Here is a 27394-nt window from a genome sequence, read left to right on the forward strand (position 1 = left end):
ACATTTGGAATACAGTTTCTGAAATGTATTTTTAATGAAAAACACTACATCCTGACCTAATCATATCAACCTTATTCTATCTAATTAAGGATGCAAAAAATCATTAGAGTTGCAAAATATTAGTTTCAGCTCTGTCGGGCTGCTCCTTTGCTCGCCTTCATGAATATATTTTTTTCCTGTCGATGATAAATAGTTAATGAGGGAAAAATGACAAAAATTTGCATGTAGGCAAATTAGTCTAATAGGGATATGTCTTTGCTGAGTTAGGAAAGTGACCCTTTTTCACAGGAGAAATTGTTACAATAATTATGAAATAATGGCAAGGCCCATCTTATTTCGATGAAAAATGGCCCGCCTGAATAATGTAAAAATCATGAAATGCAATAACCCTAAATTTTCATCACGCTGGAGAATGTGTTTAATGTGTTAGCATTTTATCAGTTTAATAACGCCAAATTAGGGACAATATGAAGTATGCTGTAATTGTTGCTGTGGAGGGAGATATACAGTAATGGAAGGATGATTTAGCAGCGCCACCACAGCAAGAGGCCATCAGCAGCTAAATGGAGCATTTTCTTAATCACAAACTTTGGGGGTGTAATTTCTTGCAAAGTCTCCAAACATTGGGAGGTTCAATTTTCTCCCAATAAACAGGTCCATCACCATCCCATTAGCAGCACTTTAGTCACCTCCCAGAGCCTGGGTTGGAGTTCATTAAGGCTTACACGACAGGTCTAGCACAAGTTTCAGACCTGGGAAAAGCAGGAGCTGAACACTTTGTATTGAAATGAACACAAGTAGCACTTCAATGATCTTATCTTGTCAGTGTAGTGTTAAATTTGAAGATGTTTGAAGCCAGATAAATGTGGCCTATACTTCAAGTGCCTTAAATAATCTAAACAATATTCATTTTTGCCCTTTTTATGAGCTTAATTGTGATTAGAATCTCATTGTAGCCCCTTTAGTGTGGGTATCAGGGCACAGAAAAAGAGGTCACTTAATGATACCGTGTCCTATCAAAATGATGGTCGCTATTTCATATCAGTAAGATTTGATGGCAATAATAATGCTCAATAAAGCTTATCTTACAGCAGATCAACACCTAGACTTTGGAAAACTTGGAAGGGTGAGGGAAAGGTGTGGCTGTTTTCAATTATGCCATGGTTGTGGTTTAGGTGGAGTGCAAGTAGTGCTGCACCACAGATGAACTTCAGTTAGTAATTACACCCTTAGTTTGACAAGTCACATTAAAATAAATTGAATTAATGAGTTAGGCTATGACACAAATAGCTATTTGTCTATGTTCACTGACAAGTATAGACTCCCAAAGATAGATTACTGCATTTCTAATCAATTAAAATACTGTAAATTGATATTTGAGCATTCCTGCCAATCGGCTGCCTTTGATTGGTGTGGTATGGACTGCCTCTCCACACTGTCGACAGAAGAATTAGAGGGTGTAGAGTAATTTGTGGTTTCACTGAGGACTGGGAACATCAATATTATCTAGATTTAATATAATCTAGATCTAGATTATCTAGATTATCATTAGCAATCATACATATTTCTGATTACTTTTGATCATTGGCATACCTGTTTTTATTCTCCTGTAAGGCATATTTGCTTGACAGTCAGTGTGGATCTTTCACCAGAAACAGAGAAGTTGCTGCAGTTTCTGGGTTGCATTTTCCCCCCTCTAAAGCCGCATGAACTTGTAGCAAGCAAGGAGCAAGGGAGTTAATGAACATGGAGAACACCGAGAGATGTGTGCCACTAACAAATCCTACAGAATAAATTAAAGGGGGCGGTGGTTTGATCGCTGCGTTCTATTTCCCTTATCTCAACAAGTCACATTTTCAATCACTATGCATAGATTTTACATCGGGTGTAGGCTCCATGCTAATACACTGCCGTTCCCCGTGTCATCACCATCGACCTACAGTGGGCTGTCAAAAATGCGACAGCCTCTCCCCAACGATAGTAATTTCATGGGGACATTCATTTATGCAAACTGGAATCCTGCACTCCCTGACACCAAGTTGTCCATGCTTAGTTCACATTAACAGAATGCCAGTTGCCCAGTATAGCGTGTGCACGCGCATGTGAGAGTGTGTGTTGATTGAGTAGTCTTTCTTTAATGAAATATCTTCGGAAATTGGTTTCCACAGACTAATCAGGCAGCCCGCTAGCCGAGTTTCTGTTTTGGTAATTATCTTGTACTAATTAGAATGAAGCTAAAGACCTCTGAGATGAATTCTCAGCTTTCTGAAATGTAACTAAAGAAAATTTAATGATATAAAATGAGCCAATTCTATACATCCTCTCGGACGTAATATCTTCGTTAAAGTGACCAAATTGAATGTGGTAATGATGGACAGTGCGATACCATCATGGCTGCCATTAAATTTTCCTTTCAGTATCCCACTCATTCCACCACCACAATTCTCCCCTTCAGCCCCAGACCCTGGCGGAAATCTCCCGGGGTTACAGACAACCAACTATAATTTCTCCCCTTTAGATAGAGCAATCTAATGGATTAGTATCAACGACCTTTTGGCTCATTCTCTCGTTAAGAAAACAGCCATTAGTCCAATTAATCACCGAGGGTTTGAGGAGAAGAGCAATGTCTAGAGAGACAGGAAGAGAGATTGTGGTGGGTTGCTTACCTTGCGCCGCTCCCCGTTGAAGCCTCTCCACTGCTCCGCCTTCTTGACAATGTAGCTCAGCTCCTGATTGGACAGCTCCAGGTCTTGGGGCAGGAAGTAGCTTCCCTCCTTGGCTCTGAGCCGCTGAAAGACATCCAGCATGCGACCGTCGTTGTGGAATCTGGGAGGTAGGGGGTGAGAAAAGAAGAGTGACGCCATACTGAATCACTGTCTCAACCCCTTAAAGGTCACACGGGGTCATTTGTCAAAGCGAGCAAAAACATGCCTCTTTGCCTTGTGTCAAAGTTGATAACTGCAAATAACTATAAACTGTAGTTCTGTGGCCACCTCGATGCCAAAGAACATCATCTCCCGGTTATTACTGTCATGTTGGCTGGCTTTCATGGAACAAGTTCCCTGACCTTTGGGAGAAAGTGGAATTTTGATGAGCTTAAGTAGCATTCACCAAAGATTGCCATCATGAGATTGTCTGGCACAAACAATTTGAGGTCAAATCACAAACATCCAGATGCGCTGGCAGAACATATGAAACTTCTATTGATTGCAGGAAGCACATTTCTCTATCTCGTTGTGACGCTCTATCAAAGTCTCTGAGCTAATACATCAATTCCAGCACAAGGAAAGAGCACAAGGAAATCAAACAAATTGGACTGTGTGTGGGAAGTGCTTTGTTAACACGAGCTGACGGTTGCAATGTTTGTGTACGGTTGTGCGTCTGCGTGGTTGTATCTGCTGATGTGTGGGTGTTATGGAATGATCGGATGCTGGGATATTCTTCAGTGCTAATGCTATGCTTCAAAGATGGCAGCTGCGGCGGACGCTCTGGTTGCGGGTGAGTCTGGAGAGACCGGTCTGAGTCACAATAAAACATTCTGTACAGTAGAGGGCATATTGATTCACATCTCCAGATGAGCGCACATCACCAAAGTGTTCTGCCACACAAGTGTGCATGCAACGCACACACATGCACATACACACATATGCACCAACCCCCACAAAGAAACACCATGTCTGTAAACAAATGCCTTGGCTGACCATCAAAACCGGCAGACCTCGTGCCCTTCCAAAGAGATTCTAGTCTGTCAGAGGGTAATCAACTCTCAAATAAAACCGACATCAAGGAGATGGGGATTTATACAAGGAGACGGTACGGGGCTTTGAACTCAGCATCATTCCCCATGGCTCTTGGGAAAGGGATCTTTGTAGAATCTTGACCTCAGACATAGGAATAGCATGCATTCATCTTCATCATACACTAGAATAGTTCTTCTCATTCATTTATGCAGTCTCTCTCTTGGAGGAATTCACCGTCTTTGCATCTCTGTGCTTCAAAACAAGCTAATTTTCTTGGTGTGGGACATGCCCTGGATGTAAGTACGGGTTGGATGTATCTGGGGTATGACCTGGATGGATAAGATAAGACTACCTTGAATTCTTCTTCAGCAAAGGAATCGCCATATGGGAAAATCCTTAAATTATGGAATACATCCATTTTAACAGAATATTCATGACAACACAGTGGAAATGCAACATGGAATATGACCACAGTGCATGAACATTGTCTGTTGTACTCTGCATTTGTCTGTTCTATGTTTTGTACCAAACCTACAGTAGGTGCACAGCAAAGAATGTGATGTCATATATTTCTATTTTATTCATAGGCCATTGTGCCATGGCAGTATAAAAAATACCTTGAGCCATTTAAATGGCTATAATTGTAATATTGTACTTTCAACCAACTTTGTGTTAATACGTATTAAAGGGAAATGCCTCTTATTCCCATTAATTTAAATGTAATCATTGAATAGGCCTATATTGGTCTTCCATTGCCAAAAACAAGGGAAAAGAGAGTCTCTTACCTCTCAATCTGATTTCAAACCATTGCAAAGCTCTACTAAGAATGATTTTTTTTTAAAAAGATAGAAAAGCTAATGAGTGGAATTCCCCTTTATGAAGTGATGGTCCATGAGTGATTGGGTTATACAGCATCGAGACCCTGAGTCCCTTTTCAAACAAACACATGCATGTACACTCACATGCGCATACACGCTTGTGAACACGCTCACACACACGCACGCACGCACGCACGCACGCACGCACGCACGCACGCACGCACGCACGCACGCACGCACGCACACAGTAGTTTTAACTAACTGAATCCAAACTGAGTTTGTTTTTTCAGTCTTGAACCTTGTAATCATTTGCATGTAACAGCACCGCTATCAATGTCACATCACCTCTCTCCTGTATTTGTGAAGTTTCAGGGAGGGGAGAGGAGGAAAACACACCACTGATATATATTTTTGCAGCCAGTGAATAAAGGCTGCCTAAAATGTAATTAAAAAAGGATAACAGTCCATTCTATCTATACATATAGCCTGAGGCATTTTTTTAGAAATAGGTCACGCACTGTGTCAGAGCCCCTTCCTTGCAGCCAATAGGAAACTGTAACCCATAAAATTATCAGCCTTGCTTCAGCCTCGTGGCCTACATTCAATACAAACCCGTGTGGCGGTTGAGTGGCAGAAGTCATTATTCCCGGCTGCTGTTTTAATATTGTCCATTTAGCCGGGGCCCGATAAGCTTCCCGCTTACTGAAATTAGATGGCACCCTCTCCTCGGCCGCCAATCTCAAACTGATTAATTCAATAAGGGTTTTCTTACATTTTGAGCCGTTAATGGAATTTGGTCTTATATGAGGGTGGGAGAACACACCTTTGATGACTGTTGAGTTACAGTATTCAGTAATTTATCACCCGCCCAACTACTTCTTTACCTCCTCGCTGCAAAAAATTATGTCTTTCTATTATGTAAAAAAGCAATAGTCATCTTTAAAGGTGGGAATTTGGAATCAATGGGCCTGCAGCATGTTATACGTCCGCCCTCCCATTGGAATGCAGCCTCACACTGTAATGTTATAAAAACCCAGCAAACATAGACTAACAATTTCTTCCACTGAATTGTTAGGGGTCAGCCTTCTTGAACTCAGTATCATGTTGTCAAATGTGAGATCCAGTGAGAGCATCGCATTTATTTTTTATATATATTTTTTGTTGTTTTTTTCATGTTTATCTTCACCAATCAGCAGGCTTTAAACAGCTCTCTATATGACATGAGGGCTCAGCAAAGGAATGCGAGTGGCTAAATCACAATATAGACCTACAGTAGCCAGAAAATGCTTCAGCATGGGCGACCTCAATCTGCTAGACTTCAATGGAACAACCAGTGCATTAAGATAGAGTATGTATGTTCACCACCATGTATATCCAGTCCATTTCAATATGTATGAAACCAGCAATGATACCAACCATGCAAAACATATGGCCTAATCAGATAATGTAGGGGGGGTTACATGTTCACGCTATATCAAAATGCATCTAACTTCGGAATTAGAAACGCTTTCAATTTTTCAACCAATTACAGAGTATGGTATGTTCAAAGCAGCAACTGTGTGTGTGTGTATTTCTGGATGTGTCTGATAACTGTTGGTGTGTATATGTATGTGTGCATGTGTGTGTGTGTCTGTATGGCTATGTGTGGCGGAGGAGTTCATGCATAACTGCTTAAATGATTCCATGTGACTATAAAATCAAAATGGATTACATCAACATTTGTGTTTGTTTTGTGTTGTTTAGTTAGTTTTTTTTTTTTTTGCTTTTATATGGACAGAGCAGGGATGTGGGGGCGTGGCTAGAGTTATTTCTGAGCGGGTGCTTGAGACTGGTAGGCTGGTGAGGGCCACAGCATTTCAGAAAGGGTCTTTCTCTTCATTGGCAGAACGTCCCTACAGGCCGCCTCAATCCAAAAATACCCAATGATAATTCCCTGCTTTCACTGCTCCAGCCCGCTTCCTGCACGCCGACTGTATTGTGACACTTTTCAGCCACCAGGAAGGTCAGGGACGGAGCTCAAAGTCAGGAGCGAAAGCCCAATGTGACATAAAAAAAAGGAGCTGGATCCACTTCTAGGAACCGGAACCGAGTGTTTGTTTTTTTGCGGAACTTGGTCACCAGGCCACAGATGCATGCGAACCACTGTGTTCTGCATCAGTGACGTGAAATGACACTTTTCCAGATGCTCTGCTGTGTCATGGGGAAGCATGATACTCTTTTGCTTTCAGTCAGAGCTTTTTAAAAAAAGTTTCCGTTTCAGAGACAAATTTAATTCAGTCTTCCCCTGGAATAAATGCTCATACAAACATATTTCTACTCTTGTCATGTGCAGGATATACAAAGTATATCACACTATTTTGGGCATAATAAGGTATAGCTGCATACACCTGCATATAGATTGGTGAGTAATAGTTCCACCACTTCCGCAATATAATCACCTTACCTACAGGACCAAAACATCACTGCACAGATTTAATTAACACCTATAATACAAATGTTAGCGTTACCTGAGTTATGTGTCTTTTTCTACCTTTTATACTGTATGCCACCTAAAAGTGCCAAGGTGCTCTAAATAATGGACACGTTTAGGTGAAACTGCTACCAGTCTTCTCGTCACACAGTCAGCAAATTTGCCAAACTGTTGATGTATGACTTGAATTAAGTTCCACGAATCAGCAAGAAATATTTTAGTGTTTATTCACAGTTTGCCAAGGATGTGGACGGGGCATCAGCGTCCTGTGTGTCTCACCTGAGCAAGTAAATGGAGAGGATGGTGACGGAGAGGAGGAAGAGGACGGCGTAGAGGAAGAGGGTGATGACCACCCCTGCTGCACCCGATTGGTCGGCTCGATAGAAGTGCCAGTAAAGCTTGGCCGCGTCACCCACCGGTGTGTCTGGGCTGTAGGCGAGGCGCTGAAGAGACAGAGATTGTATGAGAAAGACAAAAAAAAAAAAAAAAAGACAGATAGATAGACACAGTATAACTGTCAGATGTATTAGAGTGGACATCTGCAATATGGGAAAGCTCTTGGCAAGGAGAGAGATTAGTCAAAGGAAGATCACATGACGGTTCAAATTCAGGATTTGTCAAATACTGTTAAACTCTCACTTATTACTGGAGCTTTTGAATTACAAATGTATCAAAATAAGGATATGGCATGATAACCACTATTTTTATTCAAAAGTCAAAGAAATATGGTTACAGAGTTATCTGATCAGAAATAATAGTGACAGTAAAGTCTCAAAATGGCATTATCCTGAGCTTATATCTAAAAATAACCTCTTGTCAAATGATTCAAAACTGTGAACAGTCCAAGTGACTTCAGCCACCCTCACTGACAAAATCCAACCCACTGCCAAAAAAGACACACATCTAACCTTGTGCGTTTTCTTTTTCACCCTCTCCCCTCCCCTCTTTTTTTTTTTTTTTTGTAATCTAAAGTCACTTTGCCAAGATAAAGTGAACTCCTATTTAAAGTGCACAAGTGTCCAAGTTATTTTTAAGTGACTTACCCCGAGGACGGCGTCCACTGCAAAGACTGCCAGGGGGTCGAGGACTGTCCACACTCCCTGAGCCATGATAAACTTTGACGTGAAGGAAGGGAGTGAGCCAAATATCTGTTGACAGCCCCATCTGATCAGAACCAGCAGGAACGTTACTGCGTTCAAGGTCAGGGGTCCCACCACCACCATGGCCAGCTCCTCCCGGGTGTGGAGCAAAGAACTCTGGTAGACCAGGTCCACCGTGTGTGCGTGGAACTGGAATCTGGGGGGAGAAAGGGGAGGCGGGTGGCGTGTGTGTTTTTAGATGTGTGTGTGTAGTTCATGTATGTACGTGTTTGTGAGTCATTAAGGAGGAAAACGGAAGAGATGCATCGTAGCTAAAGGGCAACTCGTTCCAGTATTTCCAGCAATTCAAACACTCTATATATTATTGGTTGTGATTAATTCAATGATATTTGATTTCAATGACAGTTAATGTTAGCTGTTGCATTAGTATGTGCTTCATTACCAGATCATGATGAATGATTTGGAATATCAGCAGCATGTCACCATCAACATTCATTGAGATAACACACTGGAACCAAACTAGCACACTCTATAAGTAACACTATTATCACCTGTGCTTTCAGACAACAGAGCTTTTCAAACTCCCCTACTGTCAGTTAGACTCTCCATTTACAGCAAGCCTCATGAGTTTCTTAATCTTCCCATCAGTGAGGAGGAGGTAGAGCGAGTGGTGCGGGAGGAGAGGTCCAGTTTTTGCTCATTAATTCCCATCTGATTTGCTCCAAGAGCCAAGCTTCTCTCAGATTCTGTCCATTAATCTGACAGTAGAGGTCCATTGGTGTTCCATCTGAATCAAATCACTTCCTAACACGCAGATTCAAGTCTCCCAAAAAGCCTCTTAAAACACAAAGTTTACCTCACTGGATGACCGGTAAAGACACCAGAGTTTAATGTTATTTCCTATGTTTTGCATTGTAGGCTGCTATTTTCCCCATAAATCACATTGTTAACTTTTCATGCCAAGTATGACAGGGGGAATATTACATTCATGCTGAATCTGGTTATAATATAATGAAGCTTTCCAGTTCAATAAATTGTAACTAGACATTTTTTTGTCGGTGGCAACATCTTTCCATATAAAATACAACATTGGTGTCTCTTTGAATGGGGTAATGTCTGATCTGCATGTGGTACTTTGTAATGGTTTTAGCCTGTGAGGTGTTATTGCCCAGCAATGTTGGTCATCTGACTGGTCCTAATGTGCGTGTGTGTGCGTGTGTGTGTGTGTGTGTGTGTGTGTGTAAGCTTGTTTGTAAGTATGAGTGTGTGAAAGAGAAAAAGACAGAGAACGAAAGAAAGAAAGAGAGGGAGAGCTCGGAGGTGATGGGAAGCAGTGTGGGGGCCTCGCTCCTGAAGGTCCCGCTTTGCTGTCCGCTGATATCCCAGGGGCATTATGGTGGAGGAGGAGGGTGAGGGGGGAGGAGGCAGAGAGAGAGAGAGAGAGAAGGGGAGAGAGAGAGAGAGAGAGAGAGAGAGAGAGATAGAGAGCGAGAGAGATGAAGGAGGGAAAGAAAGAGGGCGGGATGGAAACAGGGAGGGAGGGCAGCCTGTCATCACACTGGCCTCTCTGACTGTCAGTCTCTTTCTCTCTCTCTCTCTCTCTCTCTCTCCCCCTCTCCCTCTCTCTCTCCCACTCTCTCTCTCTCTCTCTCTCTGGGAACAATGAGCTCTGGCCATTACATGGAGAGAGAAATGCTCGGAGGGAGAGCAGCCGATTCGGACATGTGGAAGTTGTCATCCGACGGTGACCCCCTCTGTTTTCGCATTTCTGTTTTTTTCACCTCCCATCCCCTCCTTTCCCCCCCCCCTTTGCTCTCCCATATCACTTTCCATGATTTAATGCATGATGTTTGTTCCCCCCCCGTTATTGTAATAAAAACCTGCTTGTATGCATGTTCGCAGCCGGGCCCTTTTATTGTGAGGAATTAAATCAGCACCATATGCTATTGAGATGCGATTTAACAGTTCTGTGGTATCTTATTGCTGTTTATTATCAATGTGCTGTACCAAAGAATAACAATAAATTCCTTCCAAATAATGTAGACTTTTGGGACTGCAAGATGTGTGGTGAAATCAACAAACTCCCCCAGCACTGGTTTGTTAATATTGAGACAAGTCTTGTTAAATTGTTAATGGGGGGATTCCAAACAGATGATGGGGGAGTGTACAGTATCCGGTGTGTGTGTGTGTGTGTGTGTTTGTGCGCGTCCCACCCACCACACACACACACACACACACACACACACACACACACACACACACACACACACTGCACATCTCCATTCTCCTCTCTCCTTTGCTCTGTTTCACAACATCTCACTCCCTCCATCACAACCCTACTATGCATGTGTGTGCTTGTGTGCATGCATGCATTACACACAAGTCTAGGCTGTGTACCTGCACTCTGTGTGTGTGTGTGTGTGTGTGTGTGTGTATCTGCACTTTGTATGTGTGATTGTGTGTCCGCACTGCAATCCATGTATGTATCTGCACTCCATGTCAGGGCATGTGTGTTGGCAATCTGTGTGCATGTGCATTCTATGTGTGTCTATAAAGTTATTTTCTCTGTGTGTGCATGTGTATCATGTGCACACACCCTCCCTGTGCGCATATATATATGTGTATGTGTGTGTGTCTGTGTGCATGCGTGCAGGGGGATATCAAAGGAAGCACACTCACTTGTTGACAGGAACTGCCATGGCCTGGAGGTAGAGCCACTGGCTGCAGTAATGCAGGTAGAGCCTCACAAACCACATCAAAGCCAGCAGCAGCATAATGAGGCCGAGCTGCCGAACGGAGCTACGCCAGCTACTACGCCGCTGTTGTTGCCGCGGCAACGGCAGGCCCAGCTCGGACGGCAGCATGCGGAAAGCCAAGCGAGCTCGGTCGGACAGGCGGTGGGGGCAGGAGCCGGGGCCGCTCAGTGACGGTCTGTTTTGAGACGGTGCAAACACAGAAGAAGACAGTAGATGCATGCAGTCAGACAGACAAGACAAGTTAGGGCGATACCAAGGGAAAGAGTGGGTTCATTCTGAGGCATTGGTTCTGTTTGGTAGTGATGGACTTATAGACTAACACAGATATGTGGTTGACTAACCTACACATACGACCTATACTCACAGTGTCCTCCTTAAACTCCAAAATGTCCCAGAACAGATGTTTTTGCTGCAGATTTCCATTCATTTTTTATATCTTACATTACATTTTCAGTTATTTGGCTTGGACCCAGGGTGACGAAATGTTTTCTACACATGTGGGTGACAGTGTCAGTGGAGATTGTTTAAGATGTTTGCAGGACACTAATTATAAGTAGGTATATATATAATTAAGCAGACCCTCAAACAAGGTTGTTCAAAGGTGAAACAGCACACAACACAAGACCTGATGTCCCGCATCTTGACCAAGCCATTCCTTTGTAGGACAGTTTTGTAAACACTTTGCTCTGTAGTACATTACATATAGAAACAGGTGCATGGAAAAACACATGCACACCTACAATGACATATCCACTGTTAAAAAAAAGAAAAAAAAAAAACATATTGACAGCTGGCACGAAAGCTAAGCACATTTTGGGTTAGTATTGAAGTTAGAGGTCATCTTGAGACATTTGATTATAAAATAATTAATTGTTTTGAGGATAGAATCATTTATGTTTTTTCAAATCCATCCAAAAAAGCGCTACCTGAAATTCATCAGGCAGCACTTTTTTGGATGGATATATAAAGTTTGGGAATAAAACCCTTCATGATGTATGGTATCAGTAACGAGCATTAGAGAGCATTTTTAGTATCAGGGGATGCACATATGCTATATATGTATATAGGTGGGCAGATATAGTATGAGAATGAACACACACATTCACACATGCACAGGGACACACACAAATGTGCTCACACACACACACACACACACACACACACACACACACACACACAAACAGATAAAATCCCTTCCAGCAGTGCTCAGCTTCCCTCAGCACCTCTGCCTCCTCTCTGCAGCCCTTGTCAGGCCTGTTCAACTATTCCCTTTCATATAGAGGGCACAGATGGAGCAGAGGAGGGGAGAGGAGAGGAGAGGAGAGGAGAGGAGAGGAGAGGAGAGGAGAGGAGAGGAAAGGAAAGGAAAGGAAAGGAAAGGAAAGGAAAGGAAAGGAAAGGAAAGGAAAGGAAAGGAAAGGAAATGAAAGGACTGGTTAGAGCGGGCATTGGCTTAGAAACGGTCTGGCATGAAAAAAATACTTATAAGCAAGAATCTTCATTATTGATCCCCCATAGCAGTGCATCTGTTCCAACACACATGATATATAACACATGCATTGATGTAACTCACAACACATACAGCACTCTATAATTTTGTTTACAAGTAGAAAATTTGTGTGTGCACTTGCAAAATGCAAAGATATGCATATGTGCATATTATTTACTCCACATGCCAACACACACACACAAACACAGATGACCCCTTTGTCGGGTTGATAGCAATTAGACTAATATAGGTGTATCCACTGTGGCTAGCATCACAGAGTGTGACTTAAGGCCTTTGCCTGTGGACATCCCTGCGTCTCGCCACTGTGTCCCAGAGCACAGTTGGAATTCACTTTGTAGTGTGTACCTAGGGAAAATGGTTTGCATACACTGCCTAAAGACGAAAAGAGAAAAAAAGAATCAATTGTTTTTTTTTTGTTTTTTCTCCTCTCCAAATGATTAGGCTAGATTTACATTAAAATGCAGCAGTGCGTTTTCTTCCCCCGCTTGTTTTGTTGCAGACAAACGAATAATAGTCACACAGGTGCACTTGCATTATCCTGAGCTGCAGTAAAACTAAAGTGATCATCTTTCGCTGTTCCTGAGGTGGGCGCACTCTCTGAAGTGTTAAATTATTTGAAGTTATCGGGTGCCTTGGCGGCTGCACACAGGAGCAGCGGCGTGGCGTACAGCACACGTGGGAGAACTGGGATTCATTCAGAAAATGCTCAGTCAACAGTTTGGGCTGGAGATAAATATTCATAGCTTGGCTGAAATAAACTGGGGCAGAGAGGATAAACATCTGTCACATGATGGAAAATCAGTTACTGGTCAGCTCTGTGGTTGAGATTATAACCTGCTATGTATTCCAAGTGTTCTGTTGCAAACAAATAGACATTTCTATAAAGGAATAAGTGAGATACAATCAGGATAATGTGTGATATTGTGTTGAATAGTGAGAAGTAATACACTGCATGTTGTTTATCCTTGAATTCTCAAATAAAGTCAGTCAATCAGTCAATCTTTAAATCAGTATTCAGGCAGTGAGCTAAAGCTGTTTTTACTGTTGTGTTATTCATAGTCTACTAAAGATTTCACATTAAAAGATTAGTATGTGGCAAAAAAACAGACTGTCAGCTTTTGATAATGGGTCTGCATTGGCCTCCATATTAAACAATGACACTGGCAATAAAAATAAATTTAAAATCAATATCACAATACTTACTCTTTTGAATGAATGGCTACAAGGAGCGGTGAAACACTACTTGAGACCTTAAAGATTCAGATGCTGCCAAAACAAATATATAGGAGATATTCAGGCCTCTGCTACACATACCAAAAGTTCTGCTGTGAATGTATGACATGATGTTGAAAAGTGTGCAATTTCAATTTCTAGTTGTTTGTTTATACAGTATTTTAAAATATAATATGAACAGAAAGCCAGAAGATAATGTTTGAGCAAATGTGTGTTTCTGCCTCTCTATTATGATTTTGACAAAGACAGTTCCATTCTGCTAAGCTTTATCACGACTTGCTTCACTGTGCGCTATAAAACTGCTTTCCGCATGTCTGCAAAAGTGGAATTACACAGTAGACAAAAAAGCAATGTGTCACAGACACAGGCAAGATGCTACCCTGTCAAGTGGCATTAAGCGAAAACCGCAAATACAACCTGACGCCCATCTTTCATATAATGAAGATATTGATGATGCATGAAAGAGGAATATTTTTAGCTGTCTTCACGTGGCGGCCTCTTCCAAAGGAAACGGGTAACATGATGTGAAATCTGTTATCACCATTGAATTGATTTCATTATGGCACCTCCAATTACAAAAGTACAATACGGAAAAAAAGAGGCAAAGGCAGGCGGTGGTGGTGTGGGCTTTTTATCTTGTAGGAAAGAAGGATGTTTCATTCCAATATCACAGCTTGTCCCCCGAACGACTGATAGCATGTGGCATAGCGGCCTGGAGATGAAACTAACCATTCCAACAGGCATGCATTGGCACATAATACTATGTTTTCATTGTACTTTATGTGATTCTATGAAATCTGGGCCAGAAGCTGTTCCCTCATTATCTTAGTTTTGATATATTTGTTGTTCATTCCCATGTCATCAAAGCACATCGCAAAAGGACTCATCATCCTCTGTAAACCTTGCCAGAGTGTGCCAAGGCCTGTAAATCACAGGCAGATTTAACTACCGTATATCTGTCAAGCATTTCAGCAAGCACCATCTCCTATACCGGTTTTCCCAGGCTGTGTCCCTTAATGTTGTATGCCATGACAACAACTGGGAGCTGTGCTCTTAAAAATAGCACAAAAGTGAGTAGCAAGTAGAGACAAGTATTAAACCTTTAAGATGGCGTGGGTAATGAGAGAGGGAGGGATGGAGGGATGGAGGGGGGGGAGAGAGGGAGATAGTGGGGTGTTAGCTTTTAAATAGCAGATTTATGGTGTGAAGGCTGCAGGGCCGGGGAGAGTGAAGGTAACCCTTACAATCCCTCTCCCCCAGCCCCTTTGGGTTAAAGCCTCTAGTCTAAGGCCACTTAAAGTATTGGACTTATCCCTTTATTTTGAAGGATTAAGTTATTTTCTGTCACTTTTTTATTTGGGCCAACGGCATTGTTTGTAAATGCACTAAAACTGCACATCTTTTTTTTTCACATATTCGAAGAACGGTTTGCTGTTGGGGAAACGGGAAAAAAGCAAAGTTACAGTGTGAAAATAGACTTAGAAGATTGACAGATAATGTGATTGTTTCTTAGTGGCCCGGATGCACGAGCGTTGTGCTGATTATGGAAGTGTGATTATCTTAGGTGTCAAGAGATAGGACTGAAGATACCATGTCTTTGTTTACATTTCATTTCTAAAGGAACGCTGATAATGCATTTGTTTTGGCTTGTGACAATATCTGTCATCTGTCCTCTATGGGGAACACAACCAATTGCTTTCTCAGCTATAATTTGGGGTTTGGATGTGTATAAAACTAAAACTTTGTGTACAACTTGTGTACAACTGACTGTGGGTTTCTCAGATAAACATTAAAACAAAAGGCCACGTCCAAGACTAACTTGTATTGAAAAAGGAACTTATTTTTCAGGACTAATTTAGAGTCTGTAACCCAAAACCAAACCAAATATCTAAAGTTTAGAAGCAAAATATCTTCAAAGTAAAGTAAAATCCCCCCAGAATTCAGTCTCCTTCCCTTTTTTCTGACTCTAACAACACACAGTACAGAAATCTCTTCCCAAGTTCTTCCTTTTTAAAAGACCAGAAGTTCAGTTAATGTTCTCAGTGTCAAATGTTGATCTGCAATGCTGGGTGGTAACATGCTACTCATACGTGAGTATGTCCGTAAGTATGTAATGAATTACTGTTTCCATTTCAGTAGCATAATTATAGCTATCAATCCATAAAAAGTGAAAATTATCTCATCCCTTTATTTTGGGAGGTCACAAGAACCTCCCAAGATGAGATGATGAGAACCACTGCCTAGAATCACCAGCTGTACTGTAACACACACACACACATGCACACATGCACACACACACACGCACACATACACACACACACACACACACACACAGACTGACCTTTACAATGCTGCTCACAATTAACCAAAGACAACATTTTCATCATCTAGAGTCACGCTCACTCTATGTAAGGATCCCTAAGTCGCCCTGTGTCTATATGTGTGTGTGTGTATGTGTGTGTGTGTGTGTGTGTGTGTGTGTGTATGTGTCACAGCACATAAACCTACATTTCCAGCTCAGTACATTGACTCCAAAACATGGAGCTTTTTGTGCAACGTGTGTGTGTGTGCATGTGTGTGTGTGTGGGTGCATATATTTGCATACATTTACAGATACATGAAATATGAGTACTTTGTGTATGCGTTGTGTGCGCACATCTGTGAGTTGCATAGACACGAACAAATGTACAGTATGCCTGTATGCCGATCTGATAAGTTGACATCATGTACAAATGCTACGGCTGTTCCCACTGTATAAACAGTAAGCTGGAACTGCCTATTCAGCATTTAAACAGACGCACACAAGCTTGCGCAATGATTGGCAAATTGGAAGCGCTTTGCACAGGTGGGGCGAATATGAGGCAGGAAGCTATGAAACCTCACAAAGTGGAAATCACAAATACACCCGCTCCCACAAGATGTATTAAATGATAATCATTGGTTCCTGAACTGGTATCATTTTCCAAAACACCTTGAATGGTGTGCGTTAAGAAAGGGGAATACAGCAGCACCAAATGCCTGCGAGGCTTTCAGATAATTGAGTCATTTTGATATCATCTTATGAGAAGTTTTATTTGTTTTGCAAAAAAAAAAAAAAAAAACACACCCAAAAAACAAAAATAAACTCAAATTTGCCTCCGACTCTCTCTTTCTCTCTCTCTCTCTTTTTTTTTTTTCCCCAAGAACAATTACCTTACCGTTTTGGGGCTTTATAAGCTGCTCTGTTTTTTACAGAGACCCTGGCAAAGCGAGAATACACATAAATGAGTTTCATTGAGAAAATGGGAGCACAGTGGTAAGTATTCGGGGTGTAGTAAAAAAGAGAATTATGGAATGGTGACTCAGCTGTAGAATTGGAGTACATCATCATATAATTACAATAGTATAACGATGCACCGGCAAATTATCAGAATTATTTGCAGCTGACGGGGAGTGGAGGAGAGCTGAGCCTCTCGAACATAATCAAAAGCACTGAAAAAAAATATGTTCCACTTAATTAGGAGCTCTCGTTTGACTAATAGTTGGCTGCTCCTCTTTACAATGCGAGGAACGTTCTTACATGCAGGCAAACAGACCAAGGCCACGACAAAGGCCACAATTGCTCTGTGCTATTGATAAACTGGCAGCAGTGGAAGGGGCTGCCATACAATTAAGAGCTGATAGAAATGTGGCCTTGACATCTTATCAGATTTACCGTAAATAAGAGGTAGAAACTGGAAACAAATGTTCATATGGTGGTAATTACAAGTAGGATATGTGGGAAATCTTATGTAGGCTCTGATATCTCCAACTCGGCATTATGGATTGCAGAAGTGTGTCAACACGGGTGGCAAACATGGCAACAAATCCACCGATGTCGGCAATCCAAGGTAATAAAAATCTAAATTATCAGTTATCTTCACCCTATAACAATCAGCTCAACTTGGGAAAAGCAAGCAATATCTGCTGCAGTTTGTTTATGGTTGAGTTTAAATTCATAAATGCCAATAATTTAGGATGTGGGTGTTCCAACAAGTTGTAGCAACAAGCTGTCCCCCCTTTCTTCTGCTTCTTCCGATATGATGAGAACGAGGACAAAGGGCACTTTCTCACAAACCCAAAGTTGAAATGCTACAACTTCATGCTTCAGTGACGCCTTTGACATGGCAGTGAATCATACTTTAGCCTTCTTTACAGGCTATTCATTCACTATTCTTAGTTCTATGGCAGCTCCCTGAAGTCTACTGGCCAACTGACCATTAAAGAACATCGATTTGACGAGGGGTACCCCTTCTATCCGTTCCAGTTCTGTGTGTGCTGCACACAGCCAAACGCATCTCTTCCGCAACAGAGTGTTTTGGCTTCTTCATCCAACTTGGAAGAGTTTGCATGTATACGTGAGGTAGCCGTTTCACTGCTGTGCAACATGTGGCTTTTTTATGGAGCGGCTGACGTAGCACGAGAGGGGATTAAAACATGGAAATGGCAGGTCCCTTGGTGCGCCATAAACTTGGGTGGAAACATTTCGAATGCAGATGCACCTGGGATCAACAAATACATAGGGGCTTCCCAGGCCCTCGTTACACACAGCCATACACACAAACACAGTACCACCACAACCACAATCCTTAACAATTAAGAACAGGTTGTTTTTCCCCGCTCTTCCACAAGCAACACAAATTCTGGGCCTTTCAGGAAACACACAGCGCACGTTGCCACTAAATGTGTAATACCTTAACTGATTAATGCGGGAGGGGGACAGCTAATACTAAGTGTTCTATGGAGATCCATCCATCCATCAATTTGGGTGAGGCGTACAGGGAGGAGTGCTGCGGAGGCTGGTATGGGCCTCGGGAGAGTTGCATCAGTATTTAAATGGATTTCACTCCTCTGACCTTGCCTCATAACTGCAGGACATTGTCACCAGAGAGATAGAGACAGAGAGAGAGGGAATGAGGAAAGGATGGAGAGAGAAAGATAGAGAAAATTAGAGGCAGAGAAAGTGAGATAAAGAGAGAATTAGTGGGAGAGACTGAGAGGGAGAGAGGAAATAATTATGAGCAAGAGAGACTAACTATGTGTAGTGTGTGTGTGTGTGTGTGTGTGTGTGTGTGTGTGTGTGTGTGCGTGTGTGCGTGCGTGCGTGCGAGAGAGAGAGAGAGAGAGAGAGAGAGGGGAGACAATTAAGTGTGCGATGGACAAAGAGAGGAGGACAGCAAGAGAAACTGTCTTTCTATGCCAAGGCAGGTTGCATGGCATGACATGAAATGCTACCCCACATCACAGAGCAATGCTGGCATGCTACGCTAGCTCACATATCACTCTCTCTTCTTCTTCTCTTCTACGGTAACACATGCCCCGGCTAAAAAGGGAATTTATTTTGCAGGAAGAAGTGGAAAAAAAATGTTTGCCTTTTCTTTTGGACAGGTCAATGTGTTGTTTCCATGTGAACAAAGGGTCATTCTAGTCTTGGACTGTGCCCATTTCTTCCAGTTACTAGACAAAATGTGTAACTGCATTCCCACATCTTCTGGACTACTTGGGAATTAATCACTTGAAGAGAATACATGAAGAGCTGAAGACAGCAAACCAGGTTCTTTTTCTGCATCAAATTATTCTGAATGCTGTGATATTCTCAGCAACTGTTTGGGCAACGTTGCCTCAATGTTGTTATCTTGAGAAATGTTCATTAAATGTGTTTTCCTATGTTGTTCTACATTACATTAGAGCTTCTATTTCAGACATACATACATACATACATGCAAACATAAATGAAAGGGTTAAAAAATTGTGTTTTTGATGAGGTTGGGAAAAATAACATAAAATCAATCAACGGCAAGGGTGTGGGCCTGCTGTATGTGTGCGTCTGTTTTTTTAATAAATGTGTCACTCATTTTTATATGCGTGCTCCCAAACTAGCAAAACAAGTAAGGGAAGTTTTTAGTGATCTGTGGTCTCTATGTAGTTGCCAATCAAGTGGTCTACCTCAAAACTAACGCTGGCTAAAATGGGTGCTGATGACATTAAAATTAATATACAAATGTTGCACTGTGCATCAAATTCTGATAACATCGACAGCTACAAATTGTCAGTTTATTATAAGAGCTGCCTGTCAGTGATGTTTTCCTAATAGAAAATCACCAGTTCATATTTATTTGCACAGGGCACAGAGCACTGATGTGTGTTTGGACTACAGTGCATTAGCCAATATGTGTCTGTGTTTTAAAAGTCATCACAATCCACTTTTAATTTCTTGTTCCAAAAACAGTTTTTTGGGAACTAACCATATGGGTTAAACTGTGGAGGGGGGTTGTTTGTTGATTTTTGACATCTTTTTTAGACTTTCATGTCAGATTGGGGAACGAATGACAGATGAAAAAAGGAAGAGAGAGAGGGAAGCATCACCTCTGGCCTAGCCCTCTCTCTCTCTTTTCTGTGGGAAACACATTCATCTGACCGAGACCACCAATGGGACCACAGTCAACTCTGATTGACACCCACCTCGCCCCAGATTAACCAATCATATCGCAACATTAGCCTGTCAGGGAGCTGACAGCTCTGATTTCCACGAAGCAGGGAGTCCGTTGATTGTGTGTGTGTATGTGTGTGTGTGTGCGTGTGTATGTCTGTGAGATCCAGGGCGACCCAGGGCACGTCTGGGAAGACAAAACCCTAACATGTGCACTCGGGCCGCAGTAGCCAGGGGCCTCTCTTTCACACATGCACGCACAGGCACACACACACTCGCACACACGCACACACACATACACAGACACCTTCCTGCCCCCTCAGCACAGGAAAGAGCCCTGGAAAGCCGGGGAGGCCCAGGGGTGACCAGTACTGCCACCTCCACCCACCTCTCCTACCAGCGTTACATCAGAATTGATTGACCCTTGCACTGCATTGTGGTTTGGAGCAGCAGTATGCATGGGATTGAGGGCCTGAAAATGGCTGTTGTTTCAGGTGGTGGTTTTCTCTCTCTCTCTCTTTCTCTTTCTCTCCCTCTCTCTCTCTCTCTCTCTCTCTCACTCTCTAAAACATGATGCAGTGTGATGTGGGCTGGATTTGAATGGTGTCAATCCAGCAAATGGACATGTTTTATGCACATGGTCTATTATAATTAGCACCATAGGTCCAGACAGATGGGTAGAATAGTATTACTGTATTTTGCTGCTGCTCTTATATTTGAGCACAGACACATTCACAGACAGACAGACAGACAGACACATGCGCGCACACACACACACACACACACACACACACACAGACTTATAGTGAGCGCTCTGATAGGCTCGGTTGGGGGAACGGGTGGAGAGGAACGTTGGTCCCCAACGAGGCGAGCTAACTGGGGGAAATTAGGTCAGTGTGTTCCCTCTGACTCCACAACAAGAACAGGCTGTGTGTGCGTGTGTGTGTGTGTGTGTTTCCTGGTGCACCTACAGTACCATGCTACACCACTATAGTAACACAGTGTGCATGTCTGTGTTTGTTTGTGTGTGTGTGTGTGTGTGTGTGTATTTCCTGGGGTGTGTGTGTGTGCCTAGGCTTCCAAAAGTGTAAGGTTAGGACTGATTCCAACACAGAATAGAGATCATTATTTCCACCACAATTACAATTACAGCTTTATTCCAGACTTAGCAATAGTTTTGAACTAGTCTGGACAAGAATGCTGTCAAACTCTACCTTTAACCTATTTTATCTATTGTTCCTCTTCATCTAAATGACGGCACTGGAACTCAAACTGTGGGATGTAATTTAAATACCTGAAGTGTTTTTCAAATCACAGCCTCATAATAATAGTTTCAAATGAAATAAAGGTCAAGTAACATTTATCCCCCAAATGGTTATATTGTGTTTTGGAATGAAAGGTTTCATATGGAGGCAGCCGTTCGGCCTCCCGAGGATGAGGGTGCTGTTCCATTCTACCTCCCAATCAGCTTTGTCTTCTCCTCCGTCTCTCGCCTCGTGTCTCCTGATCAGGACAAGTCACACATACTATAATTGATATGAGATTTAGGGGGTACATTTCAATGTAATTAGAATCTTGATAATTGGACTAATTAGATCTAATTGCTATGTGAGAATGAGTTTGATTAAAACAGGTTTCTCTCCTCAAAAGCAGAGTAGAAAAAAAAATAGGTGACATTGGTGAGACACAATGCACAAGCTAATTAACAATAAACACTCGTGGATGCACAGAAAATGAAAAACAGTAGCAATGAGGTATAAACAACTAGCAGAAAAACAACTTGCTACAATTTATTTAAATTATAAATAGTGTTGGTGCCTCACCTTTGGTAAAGTAAGTCAAAGTTACAGGTAAGAAGGTTTTTGGGTGTTTCTTGGTACAATGTTGTTCCTATAGGCACCAAAAGACTACATATCATGAAAGAAAAATCTTCTCACTATTCAAATATAATGACGTTTTTCCAATTGTGACTAGTGTTGAGGTTTGTGCAACTCAAATACAAGTTAACAACGTAACATATCACTAAGCAAAGTATACTTAGTGTGAACTACTGCCTGAAGTTCCCTCTGAAGTGTAGAATTAATGCAGTGTGAGTATGTTTACCTTCACTAGAAGTTGCTGCCGCACCATCCAGCAGCAGTAAATTGGCCCTATCGAATTACAACAGCCGTATTGAATCAGGTGCTTTGATTTTGCTCAGTGCTATTCTGTGAGAAAAAAGGTGGTTGAGACTACACTTGTAGACATCAAATAGGTTGGGAGGTCGGCAAGAGTCTTTCATGCATGTTCAAACAGATAGCAGCAGCATAGGAACTCCTCATAAAAAATAAAAAAATATATAAAAAAAAAGAATCATTTCTGGCTTGTTTTCATAGTCTTTTTCATTTGCCCAGAATTGACTTGCAATTGTCAATACTTGCAGTCAAAGGTGCATTGTGTTGTCTTTGAAATTGTAATTTATGGTTTACGGTTATTATGATTTCATATTCCATGTATGGCTTTTTTTTTTTTTCTTTTTTTTTTTTTTGGTGGGTGTGCGTTTGAGGTTGGCAACCAACAGCTTATACTTTTTGATATGCAAATGAGAGCGGATAAAATGAGAAGAGAACATAATCACTAACTCCAGGAAAGAAGAGCAGAGCAGCCGATCCTGCCCCCATCGAACAAAAACAAATATAAAACATTATTTATGTAGAAAGTCCTGTATAATGGAGACGGCAGAGCATTCGATACCTTTAAAGAACTCTCAGAAGATTTATTTTGAGTTATCGGTTGGTCTGAATAGATGAGTAGATGATCTTGTGGAAAAAAAGAGAAGAAAACTTTACTGTCTTGTCGATGATGCATACAGCACAGTGCAGTACAGTGTGTATCCTCTTGTGTGATTGAAATTTCTTCAGTTGTATTCGAGTAAACTTTACTGTTGGCATAGTTGAAGAGTTAGTAGAAACTTAGGAGTCACAGCTACAGTCATAACATGCAATGTATATACAGTAGATATTTAATGCATGTATGTAAAGTGAGTGTTATCCCTGTTCCATATGTATCATTATGTACTGTAGAGATCAGTAAGCTGTTGAGCTGCGTCTGCATGTCACAAACAGATTCCTATACATTCCTGTACATTTGTTGTGCCTGGTGATTAAAGTGTGCCTGCCTCTGACATGCTGAAATAAATTCATTATGTTCCTGCTTTGCATCGTTACTGAATGTAACTGAATGCTGCTGTTTTTAAGTGTTCCTCAATATTGCATGAGCATCTGATTTTTTTGTGTCAGGACTCCCTATAAAAATCTCAATGAGCTCAGTCTCTTGTGGTTCAATAGATGGCAGTAATATCCCTCAATCACTGCAGTATGAATCCTCAATTCCACATAAATACATACGCATGTATACACAGGCACGTGTGCGCACACATACTGTACACGCACACACACACTCAAGGGTACACACACACATACACCCACACACACACACACACACATGCAGATGCACATAAACCCACACAGATACAAACAGAGCCCTCAAAATGCCAGAAGAGACGCAGATGACATCATTACGGCAAATAAAATAAAAAAACGGTAAACAATCCCTCTCGTCTGCGTCTCTTTCAGTCCTCAGGTAATGTAGACGAGCCCAGAGAAAGTCAAACAGCGCAGCGGGAGAGAGGGACGAGGATATGACTTGGAGACAAGGGGGGCGTCTTTAACATCGCTGTGAAAGGCAACACTGGCACCATATCTTTCTAATGCTCTGATTAAGTGATGTGAAAATAGCAGCCGTTAGCTCAGTAGATACTGTAATGTGTGCTTGTAAAGATGAAATCAATAGCGCCGGCACCCTCACAGGGCATCGGGGAATAGCCAGGGTCTCCAACTCGGCGCACTCCGCACCTATAACTGAAAGAAATGTCTCATCTTAAGGCACCCAGCAACCGCTCTGAGGTAAAAAGCGGCACTATGAATAATCGTGAAAACCATTTAATTGTGTCCCTTTGTGTGCAGCCTGCCTGAGTTCTATGTTCGTTTTGTATTCGCTCTCCCTCAAGATAGTCCCTGTGTCGTCATTTGTTGGCAGGATATGCTGGTAATCATTTGAATTCCCCCAGTATGTTCAGAAGATGTCAGGGAGTAGTCTCTGATCTTGTTTAATATGTGACCAGCAGCTATAAATTACCAACTCCCAGAAATGAGGAAACATGGGTACTTTTAAATCTCCAGGGAGCGCTTGCTCTCTCTTCCACTCTCTATCGTCTCTCTCTCTCTCTCTCTCTCTCTCTCTCTCTCTCTCGCACACATACACTCCCTCCCTCTCTCCCTCTTTCTCTCTCCCCCCTAGTGTAGTAGTGTGTACGGTAATCCCCTCCTTTTAATTTAGTTGACGTTCAAATAAAAAACAAATACCTGTGACTTTTTTGTTGAAATAAGCAATTTTGCTTTTAGCCTATTTTAATGCTCCATGGGCATACAGTAGTGGGGCTTGTTTTTTCACACATTTGTCCAAGGTGTTTAAAATTGTGCGTTTCCTGCTCTGTTTATGTTCCGTACTTCCCCGTTTTCTCATTAAAATCAAATGCTGTAAGCCATGATGAAGAGGAAAACGATTTTTTCCAGACCTCCTGTTGGCATTTTGCATTGCAGAGGACTAGGAAACAACTAAACCACATGGTGACATAGTTGGCACGGCTTGAGCAACAGTGTTTGGTTTGGCTAAATATGCAGTATTGCTACAAACCAAATGAGCTTGCCATATTCAAATCAGATAAGAGTGCAGTACAATAGAAGGCAGGCTATAATCTCAAATCTTCCTAATATAAATACAGACACTACGGTCAATATTTTGTCTTCAAACTGCAAAATTTACAGTGAAAATCCTGCCTGAAAAATATTTCCTGTTATTCCCATGATCTTAGACGGTTCAGTATTTACTAATATGAGCCATAAAATGAGCCATTCTCCCCAGGCTACAAACAAAAGCACAAAACTTGTGATGTCGTCAAGAGACACACGAGAGGTGAACTCTCACTATGTGGACTCATACTGCTTATTTGAGCCATTAGATTTAAATGAGCTTTATGTCTAGAATTAACAGGTATGAAGCAAAAAAAACGTTCCAATAGGCAGAGCAGAATTTCCGTAACTGGGTCTGACTCATTGAACCATCCACCATAAATGGGGTAATAGGTTTTTTCTTTCTTTTTTGGGCGTTAGCGCTCTGGTTAACAAATCAAAACGGAGCTGCCAAAGATTCTAGGAACACCAGATGCAAACTCCATTTTAGTTTGGATATTCCCTTTAAAGATATGTGACTATCTATAACTGCACAGGAGGTGTTCTGGGGACATTTTCCCGTTGACGTCTGTCTGGCTGACGCCGTGCCCATCACTGTCTGCGAGGCACAGAAACTACTTGTCACCCACGTGTTTTTTTCCCCGACGTTTGAGTTGTTGCATGGCTGCGGCAGGATAATGAGTAGCGAGACTTACTGTAGGGAGAATGTATACTCCTCCATCTCCTCCGTGGAGAGGTTCTCCGTCGAAGGCTGCATCTCCTGTTTGTCTGCCTTCTGAGGCGGCGCGCTGCTGCCGCTCACGCTGGGGCCGCAGCTATTTGTCTTCTTGATTGGCTTCTTCTGTGAGGAGCAGAAATCGGGGAGAACACACGCGGATGTCATTTGTAATCAAAGCAGGAAACAGGCCTCTGAATTTATCTTGGGGGATGCACACGGTGACAGTGACAGTGTGTGTGTGGCACTTTGGAGCCTCGCCTATATCTCAACCGCGCTTCAACTGACAGGAGACAAGAATGACGGCGAAATCGCATACGGCACGCCGTCATTCGGGTTGAGTTCATGTGGGAAACGTGTATTCGGTGATGGCGGTGTTAAATATGGGATATTTGAGCAGCTGGCACTGTTTTTTGTTTTTTTTCCACACAAGTCGTTTACTGTCATCGTCATAAACACAGTCAAATGGAGTTAGGAAGTGGGGTTTTAAATATTTCACCGAGGTACTTGGGAGCAGATATTATTTGTTAAGCCGCCAACATGTTAACGGCTTGCTTTCCCTGGCCCTGTCAGCCCTGCCTGTGTTGCCCTTGGGTGGGCTTAGTGCTTTTCTGCTCGAAGTTGTGAAATACTTACTGATGTATGTTAATGAGATCCACAGTTGGAATAAGCAACCTCCGTCTTTCTTCCACCAACCTCTCGCTCTCCACCTCTCTCCAGCTCTCACTCTACCTCTCTCCATTTCTGTTGCTTCAATCTCTCTCTCTCTCTTCCATCTCTCTCTCTCCCTCTCTGTCTCTTTCTCTCTCTCTTCCATCTCTCTCTCTCTCTGTCTCTTTCTCTCTCTCTTCCATCTCTCTCTCTTCCATCTCTCTCTCTCTCTCTCTCTCTCTCTCTCGGAGAGAAACTAGGCCCAGGAAGTAGTAAATGGGCAGGACCCCATAAAAGCGCCATCCGTTTTCATAGTGCAATCTTTGCCAAAGCAAGCTTGGATTCCAGAGTGATGATCACAATAAAAAGGTGGAAAGGAGAGGGAAAGAAGGGAGAGAGAAAAAAATGCAGGAGATATATAAACCGCAATGTTCTCCGGTGTCTCTCCACAATAAATTTAATGCAATACCTTAAGAGCGGATTTCGTATATAGCTGGATTCCTGCCCTGTGGGCAAAGTGGTCGCCTGGAGAAAATTCATTTTAATTAGGCCTGCACTGCAGGTTGAAGGGTTGAAATCTGATCCCTAGCGCTCCCAGGCTGGGGCAGGTTGGAGATCACTCCACTTAATCATTAGACAACTGGGTTCCACACCACGACATTTGACAGAGTTAGCAAGGTTTTAAAGATAGGGCCGAGAAAAGAAGGAAAAAAACAAGGTCTATAGAGGCTGCGGAGAAATAAAACCTCATATCAACAAACTCATTCATTTAACAGGTCATCGCTGATTAATGGTGGTCTGGAGAGCCTCTTGTACATCAGTAGAAGGAGGTTACTAAGAATAAAGACTTGGAGGGAAAGAGGAGAGAGGGAGGAGGGAAGGATGTGTACGTGTGTGTGTGTGTGTGTGTGTGTGTGTGTGAGAGAGAGAGAGAGAGAGAAGGAGGCTTGATGTTCATAGGCTTCACTCCACTGCTAGCTACCACAACAATAACATCACAACAACAAAAGGCCGCAGCGAAGGCACAATGGCAGGGGCGGACCAGGAAGCAGCAATGCCAGATCAGCACACACAGAGTAATTCTGCAATTACCACTTCAAAGTATGGCAGGTAACGTGCAGGCTTTGATTAATTTAGCTTAAGTCCTCTGTAGCACAGGAAGA

At 42.2% G+C, this 27394-nt stretch overlaps 1 protein-coding gene across 1 annotated transcript in view; it reads right to left on the minus strand.

Moving 5' to 3' along the window:
• The window catches only part of LOC139665374 (uncharacterized), a gene marked incomplete at both ends in the record, with an annotated part of 103765 nt that overhangs the window by 40780 nt on the left and 35591 nt on the right, over positions 1 to 27394 (minus strand). The window contains 5 exons of the mRNA XM_071544373.1: positions 2667 to 2826; positions 7308 to 7471; positions 8072 to 8324; positions 10808 to 11059; positions 25561 to 25706. Of these exons, the coding sequence (XP_071400474.1) occupies positions 2667 to 2826; positions 7308 to 7471; positions 8072 to 8324; positions 10808 to 11059; positions 25561 to 25706 (975 nt within the window). The remainder of the gene's footprint in view (positions 1 to 2666; positions 2827 to 7307; positions 7472 to 8071; positions 8325 to 10807; positions 11060 to 25560; positions 25707 to 27394) is intronic.

This window comes from Centroberyx affinis, unplaced genomic scaffold (genome assembly GCF_046629955.1).
Source record: "Centroberyx affinis isolate AG114_WGS23_722 - 3 ecotype Tasmania unplaced genomic scaffold, CSIRO-AGI_Caff_v1 ptg004552l_1, whole genome shotgun sequence".
In the NCBI taxonomy this organism is placed as follows: Eukaryota; Metazoa; Chordata; class Actinopteri; order Beryciformes; family Berycidae; genus Centroberyx; species Centroberyx affinis.